Genomic DNA, 24331 nt, shown 5'->3' with positions numbered 1-24331 from the left:
ATGGGGCTCCATCCTGGGACCCTAAGATCATGACTGAGCTGAAAACAAGAATTGGATGCTTAACCAACCATGCCACCCAGGTACCCTAAGTTCTTAATTGTGACCTATGTGTTTCCTCCTCTGAATGGAGGCAATTAGCCCAGGGATCTGTAGAGTTGATGGTGCTTGCCAAATGGAGATGCATTTGTCAGAGGCCCTAGCATGGCTTGATGGGCAAAAGTCAGCTACAAGTTCTATAAAGTTCAACTGAAAGGTTGAAGCTCTACGCAGGCTGTGGTGTTTGGTGATGGTTTTAAACAGAGAGCTGGAAGTGATTAAAACTGTGGGGAGGAAGAGAATCATAAGAAGAACATCAAAGAAAATTTATTACATGACCGGCCAAAATAAGAGTGAGACATGGACAGAAATGTCAAAGGTTCCAAAAGAGAACCATGTTCCAAAAGTTCAGCACAAATTACTGGAACTTTTTTTTCTATTTCTTTTATGAATATATCTGACAAGGAAAAATACTAAAATCTAGTTTTAATTTTTAAGGCATTTCCAGGTTATATCTTAACAGCAATATAGGTTAAAATGGATAATAGTTTATGAAGAGAGGATCAGGGCGCCTGGATGGCTCAGTGGGTTAAGCTGCTGCCTTTGGCTCAGGTCATGATCTCTGTGTCCTGGGATCGAGTCCCTGCTCGGCAGGGAGACTGCTTCCCTCTCTCTCTCTCTCTCTCTATCTGCTTGCCTCTCTGTCTACTTGTGATCTCTCTCTGTCAAATAAATAAATTTTTTTAAAAATCTTAAAAAAAAAAAAAAAGAATAGAGGATCATTTATTGGCTTCTAGCCCAACCCTCCACTTTTATGGATAAGGAAGGTGTGACATGGCTGACTCCTAGCACCACAGTATCCTGGGAAACTTTAAAATGAGGACTCACCAGGTGGATCTGAACTGCTGCTCAAAGTCATAAGGGCAGTGGGGAGCAGCTATGTCCCTGAGTGTGCCCACATTAGTATGAGCAGCTATGGGAGAAAGGGGCTGTCGAAATCCCATGGTGCAGTTTTGTTCCTCAAAGAAAGCTGTTTCATCTTCAGCATAACATTAGAACCATTAGGTCTAATGCTTTGACGATGTTTAGTATAAATTTCAGTAGGTTAAGGTTACTATGCATTCCCATTAGCCAGCACACCTGTTCTCTAACCAGCCCAGATGAGTAGGCATCACTGTGGAGTGAGAGTAGTCGTCAGGCTAATCATGACTTTTAACTCAGGTTGGAGGCCATCAGCACTCCAGGGAGACCCAAGGAAGACAGGACACGCTTTTCCCCAACTCCCCTCCAGCATTTATGTAGGCAACCCTCCCCCCAACCTTGGCCCCTTAGTGGTAGCCAAGGCTCTTGGGAGCATGTTAGAGCTGGATTTCAGACCCTCATCCTAGACTTTGTTTCAGTTAGTCTTAAAGCGGGGCCCAGAAATCTTAGCTTTAAAGTTGCACAGGTAATTCGAATATACAGCCATTTGGGAACCACAGCTTCTAACATACCATATTAAATGTCGTTTTGCAAAGGCTTAAAAATAAGCAGGATTGACATTAATTCTTCTAACAAGACCACTTCCCAGAGAGTCCTGTAATCATAGACAGTGAAAATGTTGGTCCAGCCCAAGCTTGCTTTTTACCTAGAAAGTCTTCTTTATCCCCATTCTCGTTGCAAACCAGGGACAAGCAATTGCAACCGTGGACGTCATCTGGTGGTAGTTACTGTTGTGCTCAGGATTTTGGAAAGACTTCTGTTTATTTGGCATGCTCCACACAAGCCTGTCAGCCCCTGGGGATTTGTGGCATTTGCAGAACTTACAAGGCAGGCAACATAAAAATATATAATTCATAGAGTGAACTATTTTGGAGCTCCCTTCACTTTTACAAATTGGCCATAAAATAGAAACCACAGACATAACATTCATATAACCATAGTTGCCAAGAATGAAGAATCATTTGGGGAGTGGGGGAGGATGAGGACTTTCAGTGTGTACTTCTTTATAGGGCATCCAAAGAAAGAGTAAATGTTCAAAATTTGTATGTAATTCCAGTTGGGGTATGGTTTTTCTCCTGACAATTGTCAAATATCTGTTGAAAAAGGAACGAGGCTATTGAGGTTGACCTTAAGAGTCGTTTGAAAGTCATTAAACTTATCATCTAAAGGCATTTGCTTGTCTTGATAGACATTTCAAGTGTATTTAGGATTTCATATATGTTTTACTATGACTTATTGCTTTCTGGTTTTCCCTTTCCTGGTGGAAGAGGTTCACAGTATCCAAGGCTCTGTGATCACCTACAGTAGACTGGGGGAAGGAGCAAACTGGAAACTGGATTTTTTTTCCTCCTCTTCACCCATTAGCTGCTTTGACATTCTGGGAATTACATTAGCTTCTAAAACATGTCTTCTGGAAGGAGAATGAGAGCCTACTCAACTCCTGTCTGTTCCACCTGAGCATTCCAGAGACTTGGGTAATGGGTGAGTAATGGCCAATGACACTGGTTGTGATCGTTGACCATTGACAAAAACAGCATTTAATGGAGTTGGACACATGCAAGACATAAAAGAGGAAATAGTCTCTCTCACGGAAGTCATACTAAAAATTATTTTCACCATTTGATGTTATATTAGAGTGTTTTCTTAGGGATCAGGAGAGCCACAAGCTGGGTTTTAGTTGTTATATGCCACTTTTCGATCTTGAGAATGCCAACTGATCTCTCTGAGCCTTGGTTTGCTCATCTAAAAATAGTCATGATATCTCCCTCACAGAGTAGTTGAGAGGATGAAAACACAGCATAAGAGGAAACTCAAGCCAAGCTAAACACAATCGGGCTGGGCGTGAGGGTGACAGAGAGCAGTAGTGCTGGGGTGAGGAGGGGATTGGAGTGGGTGGATTATTCATAATTGCTCTAGACTCAAACTCTGTTGTTCTGTGAGTCTATCATCTATGGAGAAGAGGGGGGCCCACAGGAGAGTTACTTAGGTGCAATTAGTGATACTTAAATTATTTGGTAATTTAACCTCCCAGAGAAATGCCCAGCTAGAATGAAGACACACTATTTGACTCAATGTCATTAATAAGGATTAAAAGCGTTTACATGACACAGAGCCTAGGACAGGGTAAGGGTCAGCCTTTCATAAAAATCAGTTCCTTTATCCCCCTTCTTTTCCAGAAAGAACACTTCAAATAAAAACTGGCAATGATTTTTAAAGCAGACCTTCAGAAGCCGATCTATAGCTCTACCAAAGCGGAGATGAATCAACTTGTTGCTGTTGCTAATTTTATCACCTTATCCAACATCAACACATTGATTTCGCCTGCTTAAATTTGCCAGTTTCCAGAGCATTACATAGGTTCTTTTAGAAAATGATTTAAAAGCCCCATCCTAACTTTGAGAAAGGTTTATGTTTGTGATGGTGTATGTTGTGTCTTTAACAATCACCAGACTGATTCCAGTTTCATCCAAAAACACATTTTTAGCTGTTTTCCTACCCTGTAGCTGTGTACTGGTGTTTAAAGAAATGGTAAAAATAGAGTCACAGTGGGGATGTTAGGCTCTCTTTTCTTTTAAAATGTTATTGTAGATACAGCTGTGGGAATGATGCAGGGATTTTTGTTTTTTTTTTTTTTTTTTTTTTTTTTTTTTTTTTTTAATTTTTTATTTTTTATAAACATATATTTTTTATATACATATATTTTTATCCCCAGGTCTGTGAATCACCAGGTTTACACACTTCACAGCACTCACCAAATCACATACCCTCCCCAATGTCCATAATCCCACCCCCTTCTCCCCAACCCCCTCCCCCCGGCAACCCTCAGTTTGTTTTGTGAGATTAAGAGTCACTTATGGTTTGTCTCCTCAGCCCGGGATTTTTGTTTTTATGTAGTTTTTTTTTTTTTTAACTAAGGTCTGATTGACATGTAACAATATCTTAGTTCCAGGCACACAGCATAATGATTTGATATCTGTGTACATTGCAAAATGATCACCACAGTAGGTGTAGTTAAATATGTCACCATATGTAGCGAAAACATTTTTTTCTTGTCATGACAAAAGTGTTCTTCTTAAATAACAAATATTTATAACTTATTTGGTAAGCTCCCACAAGACTAATGGAAGAATTGGAATGAACATTTAAAAAAAATTTTTTTTTTCTACACGTATTTATCTGAGAGAGAGAGCATGAGCCGGGGGTTGGGTTGGAAGGAGAGAAGGAACCATGCTCCTGCTAAGCAGGGAGCCCAACTTGGGGTTCAATTCCAGGACCCTGAGATCATGACCGGAGCTAATAGCAGACGCTTAACTGAATGAGCCACCCAGGCACCCCATGAGCATTTTTTTATACCAAATAAAAAATAACCAAAAGATAGATAAAATAACCAAATAAATAAAATAAAAATAACCAAAAAGATAGATAATATCTTTAGTTATTATCAAAAGGAAATAGATAGGAAGCCTGCTCTTGTGTTAATGACTCAGAAATTTCAGGAGACATTAAGGTTTTCACTGAAGGTTTATAACTATAAGTGCCTCCGTTCTTCACGTAAATCTTCTAAGATACATCTGTACTCTTAGGGTAAAGCACTTGTGAATGTGATAACACTACTTCTTAGTCAGCAGTTCGGGTATAACAAACAGCTCTCTCTTGCTCTACTAGGCTGTGCTAGAAGACAGGGAAGATGCATTCGTCCCGACTCTTAAGACGTTTATTTCTTCGGAGAAATGAAAATTTGTGTTTATATTGGCAGCTTTGTCACTCCAACCTGGTTATTATGGGAAGTCCAACTTACAAACACTGTTAATATCCTATTCTATTGCAACCACCCTAGATCATGACCTCATGAGGAACACCATATATGAATTATCTGAATATCTGAACTTCTGCCATTGTTGCCAGTGAGCATACTCTTTGGGCACTCACTGACAAAACTATAAGCAAAATGACCTAGTATAATGATTATCTTTCTACCCTGATGCCTTTTATTATCATCTGGTTAGAAAGGTCAGCTGTATTTGAAGATTCTCCTGGTCTCACATTTTAGCGGAATTGTTGTGTGAGTTATGTTAAACAGCACATTAAATCCCTCATTGAAGTCAACCAATGTTTGTTGAGGCCCTATATATATGTATATGGCATGTTCTAAGCAGTATGACACACAATAAAAGATATTGACTGGTCCTAAAACAACAACCACCACCACAATAACAAGGTATTGCTCGTTAAAAAATATATATATATACTGGAGAAATTATATCAAAATGGTACATGATATAATTGCTAAGTGAGTGATACAGATATGTTTTACTCCAATGGCAAGTAGCCAAATATACTCTAATGGCAAGTTCGAAATTCATGAAATGTTACTCTGCATATAAAATATTTCAGAAAAGTAAGTAAACCTGTAATTACAACGGCAAAATTCATATGATATACAGTAGGCAAGTTAGGATATTTATGTTTATATTGTACTATAGCTTTGGGCCTTTTTATGGCCTTTTGTTTTAGGGTATGTTCTGAATGAAGGACTTCTAAAGATCTTTTGTCAATTGTTACTCAATGTTGAGCATTCAAGATGGAAATATTATCTTTATTGGGGATATAAATATTTAATCAGTGGCTTTTCATAATGGCTTCTTAGTCTATCAAAATCATTATAAACTGGATAATTCAAAAAGAAAAAGAAAAAAAGGGCATCCATATTGGGAAGGAAGAAGTAAAATTATCTTTGCAGATGACACAATCCTGTATATAGAAAATCCTAAAGAATCCACACAAAAAAGCTATTCAAGCTAATAAATGAATTCAGCAAGACTGAAGAATACAGGATCTATATACAAAAGTAAACTGTTTCTATCAGTGAACAGTCAATCCAAAAATGAAATTAAGAGGACAATCCATTCAAAATAGCATCAAAAGAGTAAAAGGAGTATGAGGCTTATATACTGAAAACTACAAAACATTGTGAAACAGATGAAATGAGAACTAAATAAAGTAGAAAGACATCCCATGTTCATGGATTGGAAAACTTAATCTTACTAAGATAGCAGTAGACCCTAGATTGATCTACAGTTTCAACACAATCCATATCAAAATTTCAATTGCCTTTTTTTTTTTTTAACAGAAATTGACAGGCTAGTTCTAAAATTCGTATGGTATGCAAGGGATCCAGTATAGCCAAAAAATCTTGAAAAGGAACAATGTTGGAGGAACTCACCCTTTTCAGTTTCAAAACTTATAACATGGCAAGAGTAATAAAAACTGTGTCGTACTGGCATAAGAATAAACACATAGATCAACAGGGGAGAACTGAGAGTCCAGAAATAAACTCATAAATCTATGGTTAGTGGATTTTCAACAGGTGCCCAACAATAGAGAAACAATAGAGAAAGAATAGTCTTCAATAAATGGTGCTGGGACAAATGGCTATTCACATGCAAATGAATGAAGTTTGATCACTAGCTAACATCATACACAAAATTAATTCAAAATGAATCAGACCTAAATGTTTCCACTAAAACTATAAAACTCTTAGGAGAAAACATTCATGTGTTAGGCAATGGTTTCTTAGCTGTAATACCAAAACCATAGCACACTGAAGAAAACTTAGATAAATTAAACTTCATCAAAATTAAACACTTTTGGACTTCAAAGAACAGTCAAGAAAACCCGCAGAATGGGGAAAAATATTTGCAGATCATATATTCACAAATCCAGAATAAATATAGCTCTTTTAAAACTCAATAATAAAGAGACAAATAATCCAATCTTAAAATGGGCAAAAGATTTGAACAGACATTTCTCCAAAAAAAATATACAAATGTCCAATAAGCATATGAAATATGCTCAACATCATTAGTCATCCGGGAGATGCAAATCAAAACAATGAAATACCACTTCCCATCCATTAGGATGGCTATAAAAAAAAAAAACAGGCAATAGCAAGAGTTTGCAAGGATGTGGAGAAATAGGAACTTTCATGAATTGCTGGTGAAAATATAAAATGGTGCAGCTGCATTGAAAACAATTTGGCAGCTCTCCAAAGAATTAAACAGAATTACCAAATGATCCAACAGTTCCACTACTAGGATATACACAAGATGAATCAAAAACATATGTCCACATAAAAACTTATACATGGATGTTCATTGCAGTATTATTCATATTATTCATAGTAGCCCCAAAGTGAAAACAATCCAAATGTGCATCAACTCATGAACATATAAACAAAATATGATATATCCATACAATGTAATCTTATTTGGCCATATAAAGGAATGAAGTAAAGATTCACACTATAATATGGATGAATTTTGAGCACATTATGCTAACTGAAAGAAGCCAAACACAAAGGTCATGATCTTATTTGTAAGAGATGACCAGACTGCTATAGGTGAAAACCATAGAGACAGAAAGTAGATAAGTGGTTTCATGGGACAAATCGGTGAGGGAAATGGAAGGTGAGTGCTGATGGGTTTGGAGTTTCTTCCAGGGGTAATGAAAACATTCTGTAATTAGATAGAGGTGATAGTTGCACAACTTTTGAATACATTAAAACCACTGAATTGTACACTTGGAAAGGGTGAGTTTTATTGTGAGTTTTTATTTATGTCTCAATTTTTAGTTACTGGATTTTTTCATGACCACTCTACAAATTAAGTTCTAATAAAGCATAATACAACTTGCAAAGGCATATTGTCATCAAAGCACATATTTGTATGTTTTGTTCCTAAGAAGAAACAAAAGCGGCTTCCTAATTCTTCTTAAAGTTGACCTGAAATTTTACCAGTTTTAAGTATCAGGACATAAAGAGAGATAATGAGTTCAAGATTTCTCTCAAGTTATATTATGAAGGTAAAACATGAGTTCATTGTTTCCATTCTCCCATTGACTTGACAAGGACCCTTCTCATTTAGACTGATTAGACATTTGTTGTTCTGAAGTTGAGGGAAGAATCCTAGTTGCTCTAACCCAAAGTCTCGTTTTTTTCATTTCATTTTATTTATTTTCAGTGTTCCAGAATTCATTGTTTATGCACCATACCCAGTGCTCCATGCAATATGTGCCTTCCTTAATACCCATCACCAGGCTCACCCAACCCCCCACCCCATGGTCCATATATACAATACAATATCCATCAGAAAGGGTGAATACCCAACTTTTGTATCAACATGGATGGGACTGGAGGAGATTATGCTGAGTGAAATAAACCAAGCAGAGAGAGTCAAGTATCATATGGTTTCATTTACTTGTGGAGCATAAGGAATAACACCAAAATCTCATATTTGCTCTCTCATTCTTTCCCAGGTGCTACCTTTCCCCAGCCAGGTGGTGTACAACAGAGTAGGCAAGTGTGGGAGTCGTACTGTGGTCTTGCTTCTGAGAATCTTGTCGGAAAAGCACGGATTCAATTTGGTCACGTCAGACATTCACAACAAAACCAGGCTTACTAAAAATGAACAAGTAAGTTGTCTTTGCCCGTGATTCACTGTACTTCTGTGTCAATTCATTTGTGTAATTAGTGGGTGTCTTATAAGACATCCTTCAAACACCTAACAAATGAATACCAGAGTTGCAACGTCATACTATATTTTTGCCAGAGTGTAGAAGGAAATTTAAGTTAAAGGATCTGAAGGAAGTCTTTAGATGGGAAGTTTCCCTGAAGGGATACTTCTATTAAGATGGATGAAGGATGGTGTGCACTTATCACTGTCTACTTAGCTGAAATTAGCAAGGCATGATTCTCAAATAATTACACCACTGAGCTACAAATTACGCTGACATCCTGACAACAAAAATAACAAAACAATTTTCATATTTCTTTTTCTGCTTTTTTTCACAATTGCCATAAGTCTTTATGGTTATATTAAAGAGAAAATTCTCTTTGGGCCAGGAATCTGATTGAGTGATAGAGGAACATGCGCTTCTTGCTATGGGTGAGCTCATAGATCTTGAACTTGCAAAGCAGCACTTGGCATATTCAGGGGAAGCCAAAGAATTACCCCATTTCCCAGGAAGAAGTCTGCCTCAATGTGGCCAAGTCATACCAGGGGGCATGCTGGTGGAAGATTAGGGGTGCTATAGTCGGCGGGGAGGCTATAAAGACAGGTTTTACTCTGTAGCTTCTACAAAAGCAGGGTAAACAGTCTCCATTGAGGTGGCTTGCTCCTGTCCAAAAGTTAGGCCCAAGGCTGTCACGGTCATTTTATAAGGTCAGTTTTGTTCTTGGTCTTAACAAGTTGCTTTTGTCCCCTTAGATACTTAGAATGGATAGCTACCAGCATAACTCCGAGTTCTCAGAAAATAGAACCAGTAGGATGAAGATAGATAGATAGATAGATGATAGAGTAGATAGATTAAAAAGGGGGTTATTATGAGGAGTTGGCTCATGCAATAATGGAGGCCAATAAGTCCCACAATCTGCCATCAACCACCTGGAGACCCAAGACAGCCATTGGTGTCATTCAGTCTTAGTCCAAGTATGAAGGCTTGAGACCCAAGGGAGTCAATGATTAAATCCCAATGCAAGAGCAGGGGAAGGTAAGATGTGATAGCCCAGTTTACTCAGGGAGGCAGAAAGGAAGGGGAGAATTCCTTCTTCCTTTTCCTAGGTTTCTATTCAGGACTTCAAGGGAGTTGATGATGCCCTCCCACACTGGGGAGGGGGGTCTGCTTTACTAAATCCACTGATGCAAAGGCTAATTTCATCTGGAAACACCCTCACAGCCACACCCAGAAATATTACTTAATCTGGGCACCCCTTGGCCACTCAAGCTGACATATAAAATTAACCATCACTCTACCCAATGAGTACAGAAATTTCAGGAACAAACAAGACACATGGTTTACCATGAGATTGAAACCATAATTATGGAAATTTTTACCCATGCCCACTTCTTTCTGACATAATTCCCACCTTTGAGGCATTCAAAACCTCCCAAATAGAAGGCATCTTGTTATCAATTTACAGTAGCCGTCTTTCTCTTTTATCTTGGGGGATGGTAGGACTCTCGTAAGACAGTAACACAACTGGTCATACTCACCGTAAAGCCGCTATGTTCAGTGTCTCCCAGGGCAGAGATCCAAAATCCCCTTCCTTTGAAAACTTCCATTAAAGGGTCTCCGAGCATCAAGTTTGAACAGTCATTTCCAGACAGCAAAAAAAATGTTGAGATCAGCTCTTACAGGTTGTGTGGTAGGCTCTCTAGAAAAATGACACTTGGCAACATTTAAGGACATCACCATTTATGAATAACTGGAAAAGGACTAGGTTCTCTTTCATTTCCTTAGCTTATTGAATAGCTCATCTTATCAAGCTGGTTATGCTCTTGTCACTGCCGGAAAGAAAGCGACTAAATAATTAGCCTATGTTATTGCAATTTTATTACAATTATTAAATTTGCTTTTCCTTGGAGTCTAGGTCTTTGGGTCTGTGGGTCAGATTATATTTAAATATTCCTACATGTGGAAAGCATGTCCACTTCTCAGATGTCTCATAAGACAATGCAGGTTGAGGGGTACCTGGGTGGCTCAGTGGGTTAAAGCCTCTGCCTTCGGCTCGGGTCATGATCTCAGGGTCCTGGGATCGAGCCCCACATCATGCTCTCTGCTCTGCAGGGAGCCTGCTTCCCCCTCTCTCTCTGCCTGCCTTTGCCTACTTGTGATCTCTCTCTCTCTATATGTCAAATAAATAAATAAAATCTTTAAAAAAAAAAAAAAAGACAATGCAGGTTGATTTTAGTGCCCACTGCTGAAAGGGCATAAGAGATGAGTTAACATAAACAAACCAGAGAGAAGGAATGAAGGTCCCCACAGTGTGAGATCCTGTGATGTTCAGGAACGCCCTAGAAGAGAAAAGATAAAATGTGGTGTTTAAACTGGGGCTTTGCATCCTGTGAGAAGCAAATGTGAAAAAGTAAAATACAGTTGTCACTGTCAAGTGAAGCATGTGAGATTTAAAAATAACAATAATTTACTAATGGTATATACATTGTTAAATCCAGAAGGGGTTAAAGACAGAGTCATCCTCCTCCTCTAAAAGAGAGGTTAGCTCTCATCTGTTTGGAATGATTGGCTTGTCTGGAAGCCAGGGAACAGACTAGACAATCTTTTAAGGTTCTTTCCAGCCCTGTGATTCCATGATATATTTATATAACTTCTAGCATAATCTGTGTATGGTGTAGTTGAAACATTTCTGATTCCTGTGGTCAGTATGACCTAGAATATATAGCATTACTTCATGATTCCAGATTCCTATTAAATTTTAAGGCAAGTCTTAAAAACTGCAGGCAATGATAAGGTAGGAAAAAAAAAACATTTCGGCTGTGACAGCAAACGTAGCGAGTGACAGCTGCGTCTCTGCTTCTAGCTAACTGGTGGGACATGCCGAGACAAGAAGCTCAAGAATGCTAAAAGGCACTCTTTCCCCCGTTATACGCATCCCTTGTGCTCAAGTTACAGAGTGCATTAAACAAGCAGGGAAAAAATATTATTTTAACCTAGTATATTCAAGAAATAATTTGCAGTAAGAATAGTTCCTTTGCTTGGTAATTTATTAAAGGAAAAAGGAAGATGTGATTTTGGAGATGAGTTAACATTTTACAGTCAGTGGTTCTCAACCTTTAAGTCGGGGAGCTCTGACGACATGTTCCTATGGAAACACTGTTCCCCACAGCGAATAACAATCCCACGTCAGGTGCTGCATGAGTTAAACAGGCCCTTGTGGGCTGGCCCGGTCTCTCTCCACCATGTAGAACATTTCTTTTATGAGAAAATGTGTTCCAAGTTCCCAACGACTGACTTACAAATGAACTTTAGAATAGTATCCACTCATAAGACTGGAATTATCTATATCATTCCATTCATACACAAAGGCACTTCTCGGGGCCAGAGTCAAATTTGTGCATACATTTCTCCCTAGAGGATAGTTGTCATTAGACACACACACACACACACCCAATACTAAGTTTAACTAAGTCTATTTAATGGAATAAGACACTAAAGGGATTATTAAAAAGGAAAGGGAGACCGAAGACACCAAATGTTACAATACCTATAAAAATCCCATTACATGTGCCCTTATAGAAACAGAAAGACCACTGAAGTTTATAATTTTAAAATTTTACCTCAACAGAAGAGTGTGAATACCTGCTGCTGGCCAAATGCTGGACCTTTCCAGGACATAAGTTGCAAGCCCATGAACAACACATCATCTCATGTATACTCTGAAACCAGTTTTCGGTGTCTTGGGCTGCTTTGGATAATCTCTTAGAAAATCAGAAAATGGAGATGATATACAATATGAAAGCTAGGGAACTGTTTTCCCAGAAGACATGAGTATGATCGCCAAAAGACTCATAACCATCTTCGTTAATGGTCTGATGCTATTTCAGATCATGGCTCTGAGTGCAGTGAAGGTCAGAGTGCACCACAGGCACATGATGGATATAAAGGATTCAAAATTATTTCATTGTGGTGGGAGAGGGGCAAAAAACTGTTAGCACAGGAACCAAAGAGATTGAGAAAGAAAATAATTTTACTATTTTTATGTCAGAGCTACTGAGAATCACAGATTGGAAACAGTATCTACCACAGGTTCATTATTTTACTTTATTACTTCATGTCATTCTTGTGGACCAAAAGTTACATCAGTGAGTGGGTACAGATCTTAATTTTATGGATGGGAAATTCAAGGCACCCAGATTAAGTCACTTTCCAAATATAGTCTAATAGAACATCTGTACTGCTTGGACTTGAACCTAGGTCTTCTTGAATCCAAAGCCATTCTCCTGATGCAGTGACTTTCCATTCTGGCAGCAGAGCAGAATCTGTAGCAGAGTCTTTTGAAACATATAGTTTCAATGGCCCTTCTCCTGGAGATTCTGGGGTAGAGGCCAGAAAACTTTGTATTTTTTGCTTTTAATGAAATGTCATAAAGGGTTAGAAATCCTGTCAAAACTATCATATCAGCATTTCCTTAAATGTGTTCCTGAAAATCTTAATCCTCAGAGGTATTTTTAAAGAAAATACCACGGGGGACGGGGGACACCTGGGTGGCTCAGTCGTTAAGCATCTGCCTTCAGCTCAGGTCATGATCCCAGGGGTCTGGGCTCAAGCCTGCATTGGGTTCCCTGCTTGGCGGGAAGCCTGCTTCTCTCTCTCCCACTCCCCTGGCTTGTGATCCCTCTCTCACTGTGTCTCTCTCTGTAAGATAAATAAGTAAAATCTTTTTTTTAAAAAAAGGAAGAAAATACCATGGTTAAGTAAATTTAAGGGAATGGTACTCCTAGCTCCCCCTTGGGAAGATTTATACCAATTGTTTACATTTTAAGGACTAAGAATTCTTTCAATTAAAACCCAAATTAACAATCAGTGAACTGGCTTTCCCTTAGAGTTTTCCGGTCTTAGTTGGCCGGGGGAGGCTTCCTGAGAGCTCGTGGCTATCACGGGAATCCCACAGAACTCCCACTCCTAGCTTGAAAAATGCTGCGCCAGCCTCTTCTGTCACTTCTGCCCATCATTCCAGGAAAGTCTCCTCTTTCACTATAAACTTCACATCTTCTTTGATTGTCTTCAACAGCTATTCAAATGACACAAACCTTGAAAATTATTCAAAGGGCGGAAGAGACAGACACCCTGTGCCCCTGCACTCTGAGCTGCTTCTGTCTCTAGGTGAAAACCAAAATTGCTTCATCATTGTTGGAAACTTCCCTTTGCCTTGCCATTGCCTTGCAACGTAGCATGGCAGCTCCAAAAAGGAAAACTCACCTGCAGAGACCATGTTGGTACTGGAGATAATCTAGAGGCCATGGGGACCTCTCCCAGGTGTCCACAACAGGGGCATCTGGCCTCTGTTTTCTAACAAAGGTTCAATTGCTCCTTTCCAGAGCCAGTCTTGCTAAGGTGTCTTCATTCATTTTGGTCAATATTTATTGAGGACTTACTAATCATGCTGTATATTGAGCCCCACAGAGCACACTAGATGTTTGTGCACCTTGTTTCTAATCCTTCCATTGACACTATGAGGAAGGCAATACCACCCCATATCATGGGAAGGAGCAAGTGTTCAAGAAGAATAGGGGAGAACAAGACTTGAAAAGGAACTGGGGTCAAATCCTGGAGAGCTTTGAATGCTAGATTGAGGAGGTAGAACTTTATTCAGTGGGTGGTAAGAAGCCATTAAGTCACAATTAATCATGACAAGCAACAAAATCTTCTTGGGAGCTTTTTCACGATGCATGTTTCCTGGCCCTACTACAAAGTACTGAGTTAGACTCTTAAGGGTAGACTCTTAAGGGTAGACCCCTGGTATTTGTATCTTTGGGGGGGGTGATGCTCCCAGAGCTCTTCATGCACAATTCTAGTGAAGAATCATTGCATGAAAGGCTCTAATTATTAGAAAGTTGTCATTTTATTAAAGTGAACACTCCACTAAGCAAGAAAAATTCCTTTTTCAACCTTTGAAGACATCATGTCTCCTTAAGAACTTGCATGTTTGTCCCAGGAATGTTTCCCTTGCTTGAGACCTGTCTGGAAAAGTCTCTGCAGAATGACCCTCAGAGTTTCCTGACTTTGTAGAAGTGGCGACAGTGTCCGCAGGCATCAGAGCTGCTCCGGCCGGGCCTTGGAATCAAACCAACAAGATTAGCAGACAATCTATGGCCAGGTCACAGGAGGGATGAGTTTACCCATCTCTGCAAACCAGGTCTTATCTCCGATTCCTGTAGTCAAAAACTGAGTGCGCTAAATGAAACATCCGTAGAAAGAAAAGGTAAAATGAGGAAGAAGGAGCAAGGCCCGAAAAATTAAAATGTATTCTCCTCTCCTTCCCGTAGCAGCGAGATTGGTTTTCTAAGCTATTCAGTCCCAGCCTCTTTGCCTTGTTCGTGTCAGTGCTCCCCCTGGTGGACGCAGTCTTCATTGCAGGCATCTGTTCCCCTGAGCTCAAGGTAGAAAGACCATCCTACCCAGTGCTAGAAAGGCTTCCGCTGAGGCAGAAGGAAGAGGGGAAGGAAACCAGAGCCTAGAGCCATCCTCTCAGTCTCTGAGGTTAAAGGGCCACAGAATTCTCCTCTGAGCTACTCCGTGTTTGGCTTTGATGTGTTAAAAAATCATGTCTTTTCTTTCATTAAGATGTTTTGCAAAATTATAGGAGCTCTAGTTGCTCACAAGGGACGGGAGAATTCAGACCACAGTGGGGTCAGGACTCTTGTCAATTATGGCTCACAGACATTTTCTAAAGACGTTGGGAGTAAAGTCTTTTCTAGCTGTGCTTGTAGAACTGCAGCGAAAGGTTTTCGGCTCCACCATCCCAGCCAATTAGATGGAAAACAAAAGATGAAAAGTCCCTTCCTCACAGATCATCTGCATTATAAATTCTATTTGAGGCTTACCTTTAAAAAAAAAATAATAACCTCAATTCACTTTCATTCTCAGATGTACTTTTGCTTACTTCTTTCTTTTTGCTAACTTCTTCCTTTAGATACATTCCATTATACTTTTTTTCCCCAGTATTTTTAAACTCATTCCTCTTCCTATTAAATAAAATATACTGTTTTCCCATCTAGAACTTTAAAAAATATACATATTCTTTCTGATGTTTTAATGCTTTCATAGTTTATTATTTTTAATTCTTTTCCACCTGCTATAACTTTCTGTCCATTTTTCAGCACATCACATGAAAGGTAGAAAACTTATATCCCCATAACCATCTTTAGTCTCTGGAGTTATTTTGCTAACCAACCTCTTACTCCCATTTTTAAGAGGTTATGTACAGATCAAAAAACACTGCGGATGGTGAGGAGATTGTAGCTTGGCTATAGAGAACAGGATTTCTGGAGTCAGACTGACTTGGGTTTGAATCCTGACTCCACCTTTTCCTACCAGTAAGACCTTAAGAAATCTCTGTAGCCTTTCTGTGTCTCAGTTTCTTAATCTGTAAAGTGTAGACAATACTTTACTTGTGGAGTTGTTTGAGGATGAATGACAGCATGTGAAGAAAGAGCTTCTGGGTCGAGTGTGTAGCCCAGAAACCACTCGAGAAGTGATTGTGTAGCATTGCTGTGTCTTAGATGTTATCACATCAAGATGATGAATGGACAGGTCTGCCCCAGAGAGGCTAACTTCATTGACTGAGGGAGAATTCTATCCTCCAGTGAACTTTTCTTAACTCCAAAGAAGTCTTTCTGATGGGGGTGTCTTTACTCCATAAGCCATTATCAGGTATATGTTCTGGGCTAGGTTTTTTGGAGAAGTACTTAGAGCCCAGCCTTGACCCTTAGGGACCGTATAGTCTGGGTTCAAAGCTAGTGCACTAACTCAACTATGATGTAACATAAAAAGTGTACCTTCTAGAAGACCCTAAGCGCTCTGGGAGATCAAAGAAGACAAAGAAGGATTTCAAGCCAAAGACATTCAAAACCCAATCTATTTGGCCTCACTTCTGCAATGAGACTAGCTCCCACCCAGTGTTCCCCGTCCCCATGAGTGGGCACCAGCCTGTGTTCGGAACCTGCCAGGGCTCTGGGAAGCTCATTCCCCCACTCCCGCTCCTTCCCTGCTGCCACCATCTGGCAACGGGACTGAGAAGATCCTCCCTCTTTAGTGTCCGCTGAACCTCCCCATCTGTCTTCACTTCCATTGACTTCTGTGGCTCTCAAACCTCAGTCTCTTAGAATCCCCTGGAGGGCTTGATAAAACACAGACTGATGGGCCCCAATCCCAGATCTTCTAATTCCCTGGGTTGTGGTGAGACCTGAGAATCTGCATTTCTAACAAGTTGCTACCCCAGTTTTTACTGATGCTGCTGGTCTGGGGTCTAGGAAGCACATTTTAGTTCATGGCCCTATCATGTCCTAGAGGGATTATTGCCCCCACCTTCCTCCTTAACTGTCTGTCTCTAATCCTTCTCTTCTTCTTTTTCTTCTTCACATTCTCCACCCTGATCTCAGATCTCGAAGGAAAAAAAGAAAAAAGAAAAAAAAAAAAAGCAACCCTTTGACTGTGGTTTGCCCATACCATAAATGTCAAAATTCCTCATGTGGCCTCCAGGGCCCTCAATGACCCAGCACCTACCTTCCTCTATATTCCTATCTGCTGCCTGGCAGATCCCACACCTAACCTCTAGCACACAGAACTCCTGGCAGTTTTTAATATCCAGGTCATTTCGGGTTTTGCCTTTTGCATGTCTTGTGGGGCCCTTTCTTGGTTACCACAGGTCCTTGCAGACCCCTCAGGAATGCCTCCTTGGGGGAACACTGCCTCTCCATCTGCAGGCAGAGATAGATGCCTCACCACAAGACTTGGGGCTTCCTGAGGGCAAGAGCCAAATCTCTTATCTCTGTAGCCTCGACCCCAAGCAATACTTTGCCTGGTGCACAGAGTTGGAAATCAATGGATATCGAGTGAAAGGAGATCCAGGGAGTCTGCTTTGAAAGAGGCAGGCATTTTAGAGAGATGGAAAGATGGTTAGGATTTGGACATGCAGAGAAAAGAGGAAGAACATTGCAGAAGAGGAAGCTTGCTTGGGCCTCCACTTGGACACAGTGTGAGGAAGAAACAAGGAGAGGGCTGGTTTGGCCGGCCAGTTGAGGGTGAGAGTAAAAGTACACTCAACATGACTCAGCAAGTGATTACAAAAGTCAGGAAAGACCCAGATCAAATGTGAAAATACGGATAGTACCATTAACCAAGACCACAGTCTCCAGAGATGGAGTATGTTGGATGAGGACTAAAGATGGATGAAGACCAAGAGTGTGGTTGGCGCCATTGTGGATTTGGGGACACCATTAGGACATACTCCAGTGTCAGGGCTTCCTGTGCCTTCCCCTCACCTTATTTATATTTTGATCTCCAGGACCTAGTAGGTGCTCAGTAAATGCTGAATGAATGAACAGTGGATGAATGTAGGCACGGGAATACGTAACAAAGGCCAGCAGCGATCCTGCATGAGCCAAGGAAGAGGACAGGTGGGCAGGTGGTTACTGAGATGATTTGAGGAAGCGCCATCTTAACCCGTGATGCCACCCATGTGGATAAGACTTGGGCAAGAGGAAAGGCAAACTGCTGGCAACGGGGAAGGCCACGATGGAAATCTGGGGAAGGGCAGCAGCGGCAACTGCTGAGACCTGGGGAAAACCTTAGTATTTGTGAAGATAGTCAAAGGACACCTTGACCAAAATGCCTTTTATCTGGGCTAGTGGTTCTTGGTACATGGCTTCACTACTTGTGTGCAGGGACCGAAGGTATGAGAGCTAGATATACTCTCCAACTTCACTGTACTAATGCAATAAACATGAGCATTAGTACTTTCCTTCTATTTAAAGGTACGTCGAGAAAGAGTTATGCACTGTCACTGCTAATCCATTTCTCCCTGCGAAACAGACAGCTTTATGACTATTATGACACTGTTCTCCAAATCTAACCACTACTGTTCTTCCATTCAATTTAACCCATTGACATGTGTTTAGAGAATGTAATATAATGTTGAAAGTGTGAAAGAAACCGTTTTTCTTCTGACCTATTCTTGCAGCCTTCCTGTACAATACCAGGGGGCCTTCTCACATTACTGTCTGTGGGCAGAGACATGACTGAATAAAAATAATCTAGTGGTCAAAGCATTAAGTGGTCTTTATATTAACATACACACAGTAAGGAGTTATATTTCTAAGCAGACGTCCTCAGATATCTTGGGTTGGGCTTCCAAGGCTGTAATTGTATTTGGTAGCTCCATCAAAAAGGAAAATTTGCACCTGGCGATTCACAGAACCGTACCCCTGGGACTAATATTACATTATATGTTTATTTAAAAAATGTAAGAAAAAAAGAAAATTTGCAGTGTGACCAACCAGGGAGTTCTCTTATCAAAAACAAGCACTGGGACATGGCGGGGGGTGGGGGGCAGATACACAGAAGATAAACAGCAGATAAAGAGTCAAGATTCAGTTTCCTTTTACGCTGTGGCTGGGGGACAGGCAGACCATTCTTTACCCCTGCCTGCCACTGGTGAACAGAGCTCAAGGTTATGAACTGCAAGTCATTGACTTTTAAAATTCAATTTCATTTCTTTAAACAGTCATTGGGAGCATGAATATCGAATTAAAGGCTTTAGACACTGAGGTCCTAGTCTGACAATCTGTAATGCAGGAACCAGTTGGAGTTCATTCATTCAACAGATATTTACTGAGCATTTTTGTATTGTTAGTGAGACGTGAGGGAGCAAGGCAGAGCCGGGTTTTCCGTCCTGGATTTCCAGACTCTGATTTTATCGTCACTGATGCTGCTATGGCTAACACGTGAACGACTGCCTTTGTTTCCAGTTTTCTAGTTCCTAAGAGATGCTGCACTTCTGAGGCCCATCCAGAGCAGCAGTTTTCAATGTGCTCTTCAAAAATTCCACTGTGTGTCAGTATCGATGGAGCCAACTAGAAACTCGAAGGAAAGTGGAATTCAGGAAGTCAGGGAGTTCTAAGAATGCTTGGAATTTCTAACAGATTTTGCTAAACATTTTCCGTATCATGACATGTTCCAGGAGACCATAAACCTTGTTTATACAAATATAAACTCCTCTTTGCCTTGCTGATAACTCCAAATAAATACTTCAGATGACCACCCACCAGAACCCCAAGAAGTTTTGGGCATTTGTGTGTTCCCTATAAAATATGTGCTTTGTGCATTTTTTATGATCAAAGCGGAAAATCATGAGGTGTTGCCTCCTTTTTATTCCTACTGTTAAATTCTTCAGAACCAGTTTCAAATATTTCTGGAGATCTCCATAATATCATTACAGAAATGTAAAATAATGTTTGACCTCTTGTCTTGATCTGACTTTTAGAAGAGGGGAATAAAGACTTTTTTTTTTTTTTTTTAACTTGCATTTCGGTACAACCAGATGCTGAATTCTCCAGTTAAAATGACTTAACCTGTCACATTGTTTACATGGTAGCAATCAACTAAATTAAATACAGGACTATAAATCTGGATAGCAGCTTTATTCAGCAAGAAGCCTACTGTAAAGTTCATAGATGCTAGCACCAAACACAGCTGTATTGGCCCTGGTCCAGGAGGTAATAGGATAAAGGAATAGGGAACATAACCTTTAGCTTAATATAGTTTGGTAAATTAGATCCTATATATGCTAATTTTGTACTTTTTTTAATAGATGGAACTGATTAAAAATATAAGTACTGCCGAACAGCCCTATTTATTCACTCGACATGTTCATTTCCTCAACTTCTCAAGGTAAGATATTTTCCAGCTTAATGGTTCTTTCATTTCTTTTTAGTACTTAAACTCCTTCTAACGCACAATTATTTTAAAATCTACCTTCATCTTCAAGGTAGTGTAATTACCCCTGAAAAGCCTTTTTAATCCATTTATTTTTGCCATGGAGGGATCTAAATTTGAAATATTTGGACAGAAGCTTCATTTCTCTCTAGAATACTAATCTTAAATCTTTTGAAAACTTGAAACAATTTTAATGCAAAGCCATTTGACCTGATAGTTCCATTTTAAAGGAAAAAAAAATGGGTAGGTATTGAAACAAATAAAATGAGAGTAAGAGATGGGTATTGTAACAGAACTATTTCCTTGTACATGTCTATACAATTTGAACCCACACAGGACTGTGGGAATAACTTAGCTGTGGAGTCACGTGTTTTATAGAATCCAGACGCTAGGACTGGCCTCTCTGCCTACCTGTTTAATACTCCATTTGATCATTCTAAATCTTGTATGTTTGATGTTGATGGGGTATTTTAGAACTCTGTTTTTTTCTTCAGCTGCAAGGGCCTTCTGATCATAATGCAAATCTTCAAACTTAGCGTTTTGGACTCTTGCTCTGTTACGTCGCAAACTTGTAGTTCTGGGCGTTCTTTTCTTCCTTTAGCTGTGGTGCCCTTGTCAGTACCCACCAGCGGCAGATCTGCTGACCAGCCCAGGACCCTGGGCCTCCCTCATCCTCCATCTGACGGGTGCCTCCTTTACTGCTACAGTCCCCGTGTGGACAATAGGATGTCACAAGTCTGTAGGAGAGCAACAGAGGTCCCACTAGCTAATGCTGGCCTAATGGACCCCTGCCCCCAGGGCCAGGCACCTAGGGAAGCTGGTGCTCAGAGGAAGGCAGGGCGCTGCCTGAGCACTTGCTGCTCCTGAATTCACACCAGAGCTGCTCGGAGTTGGCACAGCTGCCCAGCCCCAGGATGCCTAACAGTCTAGGGGCTAGGAGAAGGTTTGAGCCTTCAAAGGACTGCCCTGCTGTGCATCAGGCCCTGTGCAAATCAAGTGTAAAGGGAGTGAGATTCAGCAGAGCGAGTCACGGAGCAGTGAACAGAAGGGGCCGCTTTATTTTTTTAAAAGCAATTTCCCCCTGCAGTTTCCCCACCTCCCTGGTAAGCAGCATTCCCTTGGACAGTGAGTAAGCACATAGGACACGCACAGTTGATCCTCAGTGACTCAGTAGGCTGAGGAGGTTTCCACCACATTTGCGGAATGGCTTGTTACCGGATTGTCTGGGGTATGCACCTTGCCTCTCACTTCCGGTAGGCTGAGAACACATAATTAGATGTAACTAGATAACAAAGTCTTGTTAGTGGTTTCAGGCATTGCGTGTTAAAACTTGCAGAGAGCAAAGCTCAGCCCCCTGACCCTTGCTTTTCTCGTGAGCTTCCTTCTGCATCACCCCAGACATCTTCTAACCTCATGATTTAACTGTTCTTGCTTTGTGGGTCACAAAACAAATTGCAATGCAACGAATTTTAGTAACTGACTCAGAACAGTTTAAAACGCTAATGACAAGCCAAAGCCAGTCCCTTAATTGGGTCAGTAGAGCTGAGCACAGCATGGCCGTCAGACCTGGTCATGGCCTCCACTGTTAAACACATGCCCAAGAGTTGTTTAATTTGATCGATTTAATCATGAAAAAAATTGGTAAGTACCTTTGAGTAGACACCACATCTGCAGCCAGTGTTGGCCTGGCTGCCAGGACCTCTGGGCTTAAGACTTTCCCACTGACCATGGCTTTGGGGTAGCAACTTCACCTCTGGGTGGGGAGGGGAGGTCTCTTTTTTTCCCCATCTATAAAATAGGGACAGTTCCTCCGCACTCCTACCTTGTGGGGATTCTCTAAAACACGAATGAAGGAGAGCCCTTCAACTTCCTTCAGGGAAGGGTATTACATATAGGCAAGGTGGAATTTATTTTTTAAGAGGAAATAATTTTATTTGAAATAAAACAAGTCCACATATATGCTGACCACTACACACACTTAAAAAAAATGTGAACCAACATAGATCATTCTGAATAAATTATAGTAATTTATACTCGAGCAAAATTAAAACATAGCTTCCTATTTTCCTTATCAAGGAGATTGTTGTAAGTAATCTTTCCTCTGCTATATCCCAATAATCTTACTTTCCTATTAGTTTTAAGCTGGAATGACTACATCATTTTTTAATTTTTTCTGTCTGGGTTATGCGTCTATTTGATCATGTATGAGTGATGATACTCATTTCTATGTCTCTGACAACTGCTTAGCCCTATAGAAAAATTACCTTTGTAGTTTCTAGTTGTAGAGGTCAGTGAAGTTCTCTGCCACTTCCTAAAGACAATAACCTACACAATGCCGCTGAGTGGCATTCAGGAGCATTTCTGCAAAAGCCACATTCGGAGCCTACAGCTGAGTTCTGGTCCGTGGGTAGCCTCACAGCATCTCCATGACCTTGAGAGCAGGGCCTAGTTCCTTCTGATTTCTCCTTCCTTCATTCCATCTTGTTCAATGAACACATTTTTGCACTGAGGACCTCTGCCTCCTGTATGCTCCTCCAGGACTGGGACTTCCCCAATGAACTACAAATGTTTTCCTTGGAGTTGCCTGGGTGGTTTAGTTGGTTGTCTGCCTTCGGCTCAGGTCATGATCCCGGGGTCCTGGGATGGAACCTTACATCAGGCTCCCTACCCAGTGGGGAGCCTGCTTCTCCCTCTGCCTGCTGCTCCCTCTGCCTATGCATTCTCTCTCTCCCTCTCTTTCTCTCTCTGTCTTTTTTTTGTGGGGGGGGAATTTTATTTATTTTTTATTAATTTTTTATTTTATATAAACATATATTTTTATCCCCAGGGGTACAGGTCTGTGAATCGCCAGGTTTACACACTTCACAGCACTCACCATAGCACATACCCTCCCCAATGTCCCTAAACCCACCCCCGTTTCCTGTCCCCCCATCCCCCAGCAACCCTCAGTTTGTTTTGTGAGATTAAGAGTCACTTACGGTTTGTCTCCCTCCCAATCCCATCTTGTTTCATTCATTCTTCTCCAAACCCCTTAACCCCCCATGTTGCATCTCCACTTCCTCATATCAGGGAGATCATATGATAGTTGTCTTTTTTCCGCTTGACTTATTTCGCTAAGCATGATATCATCTAGTTCCATCCACGTTGTCGCAAATGGCAAGATTTCATTTCTTTTGATGGCTGCATAGTATTCCATTGTGTATATATACCACATCTTCTTTATCCATTCATCTGTTGATGGACATCTAGGTTCTTTTCATAGTTTGGCTATTGTGGACATTGCTGCTATAAACATTCGGGTGCACGTGCCCCTTTGGATCACTACGTTTGTATCTTTAGGGTAAATACCCAGTAGTGCAATTGCTGGGTCATACGGTAGTTCTATTTTCAACATTTTGAGGAACCTTCATGCTGTTTTACAGAGTGGTTGCACCAGCTTGCATTTCCACCAACAGTGTAGGAGGGTTCCCCTTTCTCCGCATCCTCACCAGCATCTGTCATTTCCTGACTTGTTAATTTTAGCCATTCTGACTGGTGTAAGATGATATCTCATTGTGGTTTTTATCTGTATTTCTCTGATGCCGAATGATATGGAGCACTTTTTCATGTGTCTTTTGGCCATCTGGATGTCTTCTTTGCAGAAATGTCTGTTCATGTCCTCTGCCCATTTCTTGATTGGATTACTTGTTCTTTGGGTGTTGAGTTTGCTAAGTTCTTTATAGATTTTGGACACAAGCCCTTTATCTGATATGTCGTTTGCAAATATCTTCTCCCATTCTGTCAGTTGTCTTTTGATTTTGTTAACTGTTTCCTTTGCTGTGCAAAAGCTTTTGATCTTGATGAAATCCCAATAGTTCATTTTTGCCCTTGCTTGCCTTGCCTTTGGCGTTGTTCCTAGGAAGATGTTGCTGCGGCTGAGGTCGAAGAGGTTGCTGCCTGTGTTCTCCTCAAGGATTTTGATGGATTCCTTTCTCACGTTGAGGTCCTTCATCGATTTTGAGTCTATTTTCGTGTGTGGTGTAAG

At 40.6% G+C, this 24331-nt stretch overlaps 1 protein-coding gene across 1 annotated transcript in view; it reads left to right on the top strand.

Moving 5' to 3' along the window:
- UST (uronyl 2-sulfotransferase) overlaps positions 1-24331 on the top strand; it is a 297576-nt gene that overhangs the window by 157140 nt on the left and 116105 nt on the right. The window contains exons 3-4 of the mRNA XM_059177294.1: positions 8332-8487; positions 20183-20262. Coding sequence (XP_059033277.1) covers positions 8332-8487; positions 20183-20262 — 236 coding nt within the window. The remainder of the gene's footprint in view (positions 1-8331; positions 8488-20182; positions 20263-24331) is intronic.

This window comes from Mustela lutreola, chromosome 6, assembly GCF_030435805.1.
Source record: "Mustela lutreola isolate mMusLut2 chromosome 6, mMusLut2.pri, whole genome shotgun sequence".
Classification (NCBI taxonomy): domain Eukaryota; kingdom Metazoa; phylum Chordata; class Mammalia; order Carnivora; family Mustelidae; genus Mustela; species Mustela lutreola.
This window is presented reverse-complemented; position numbering and strand designations above follow the sequence as displayed.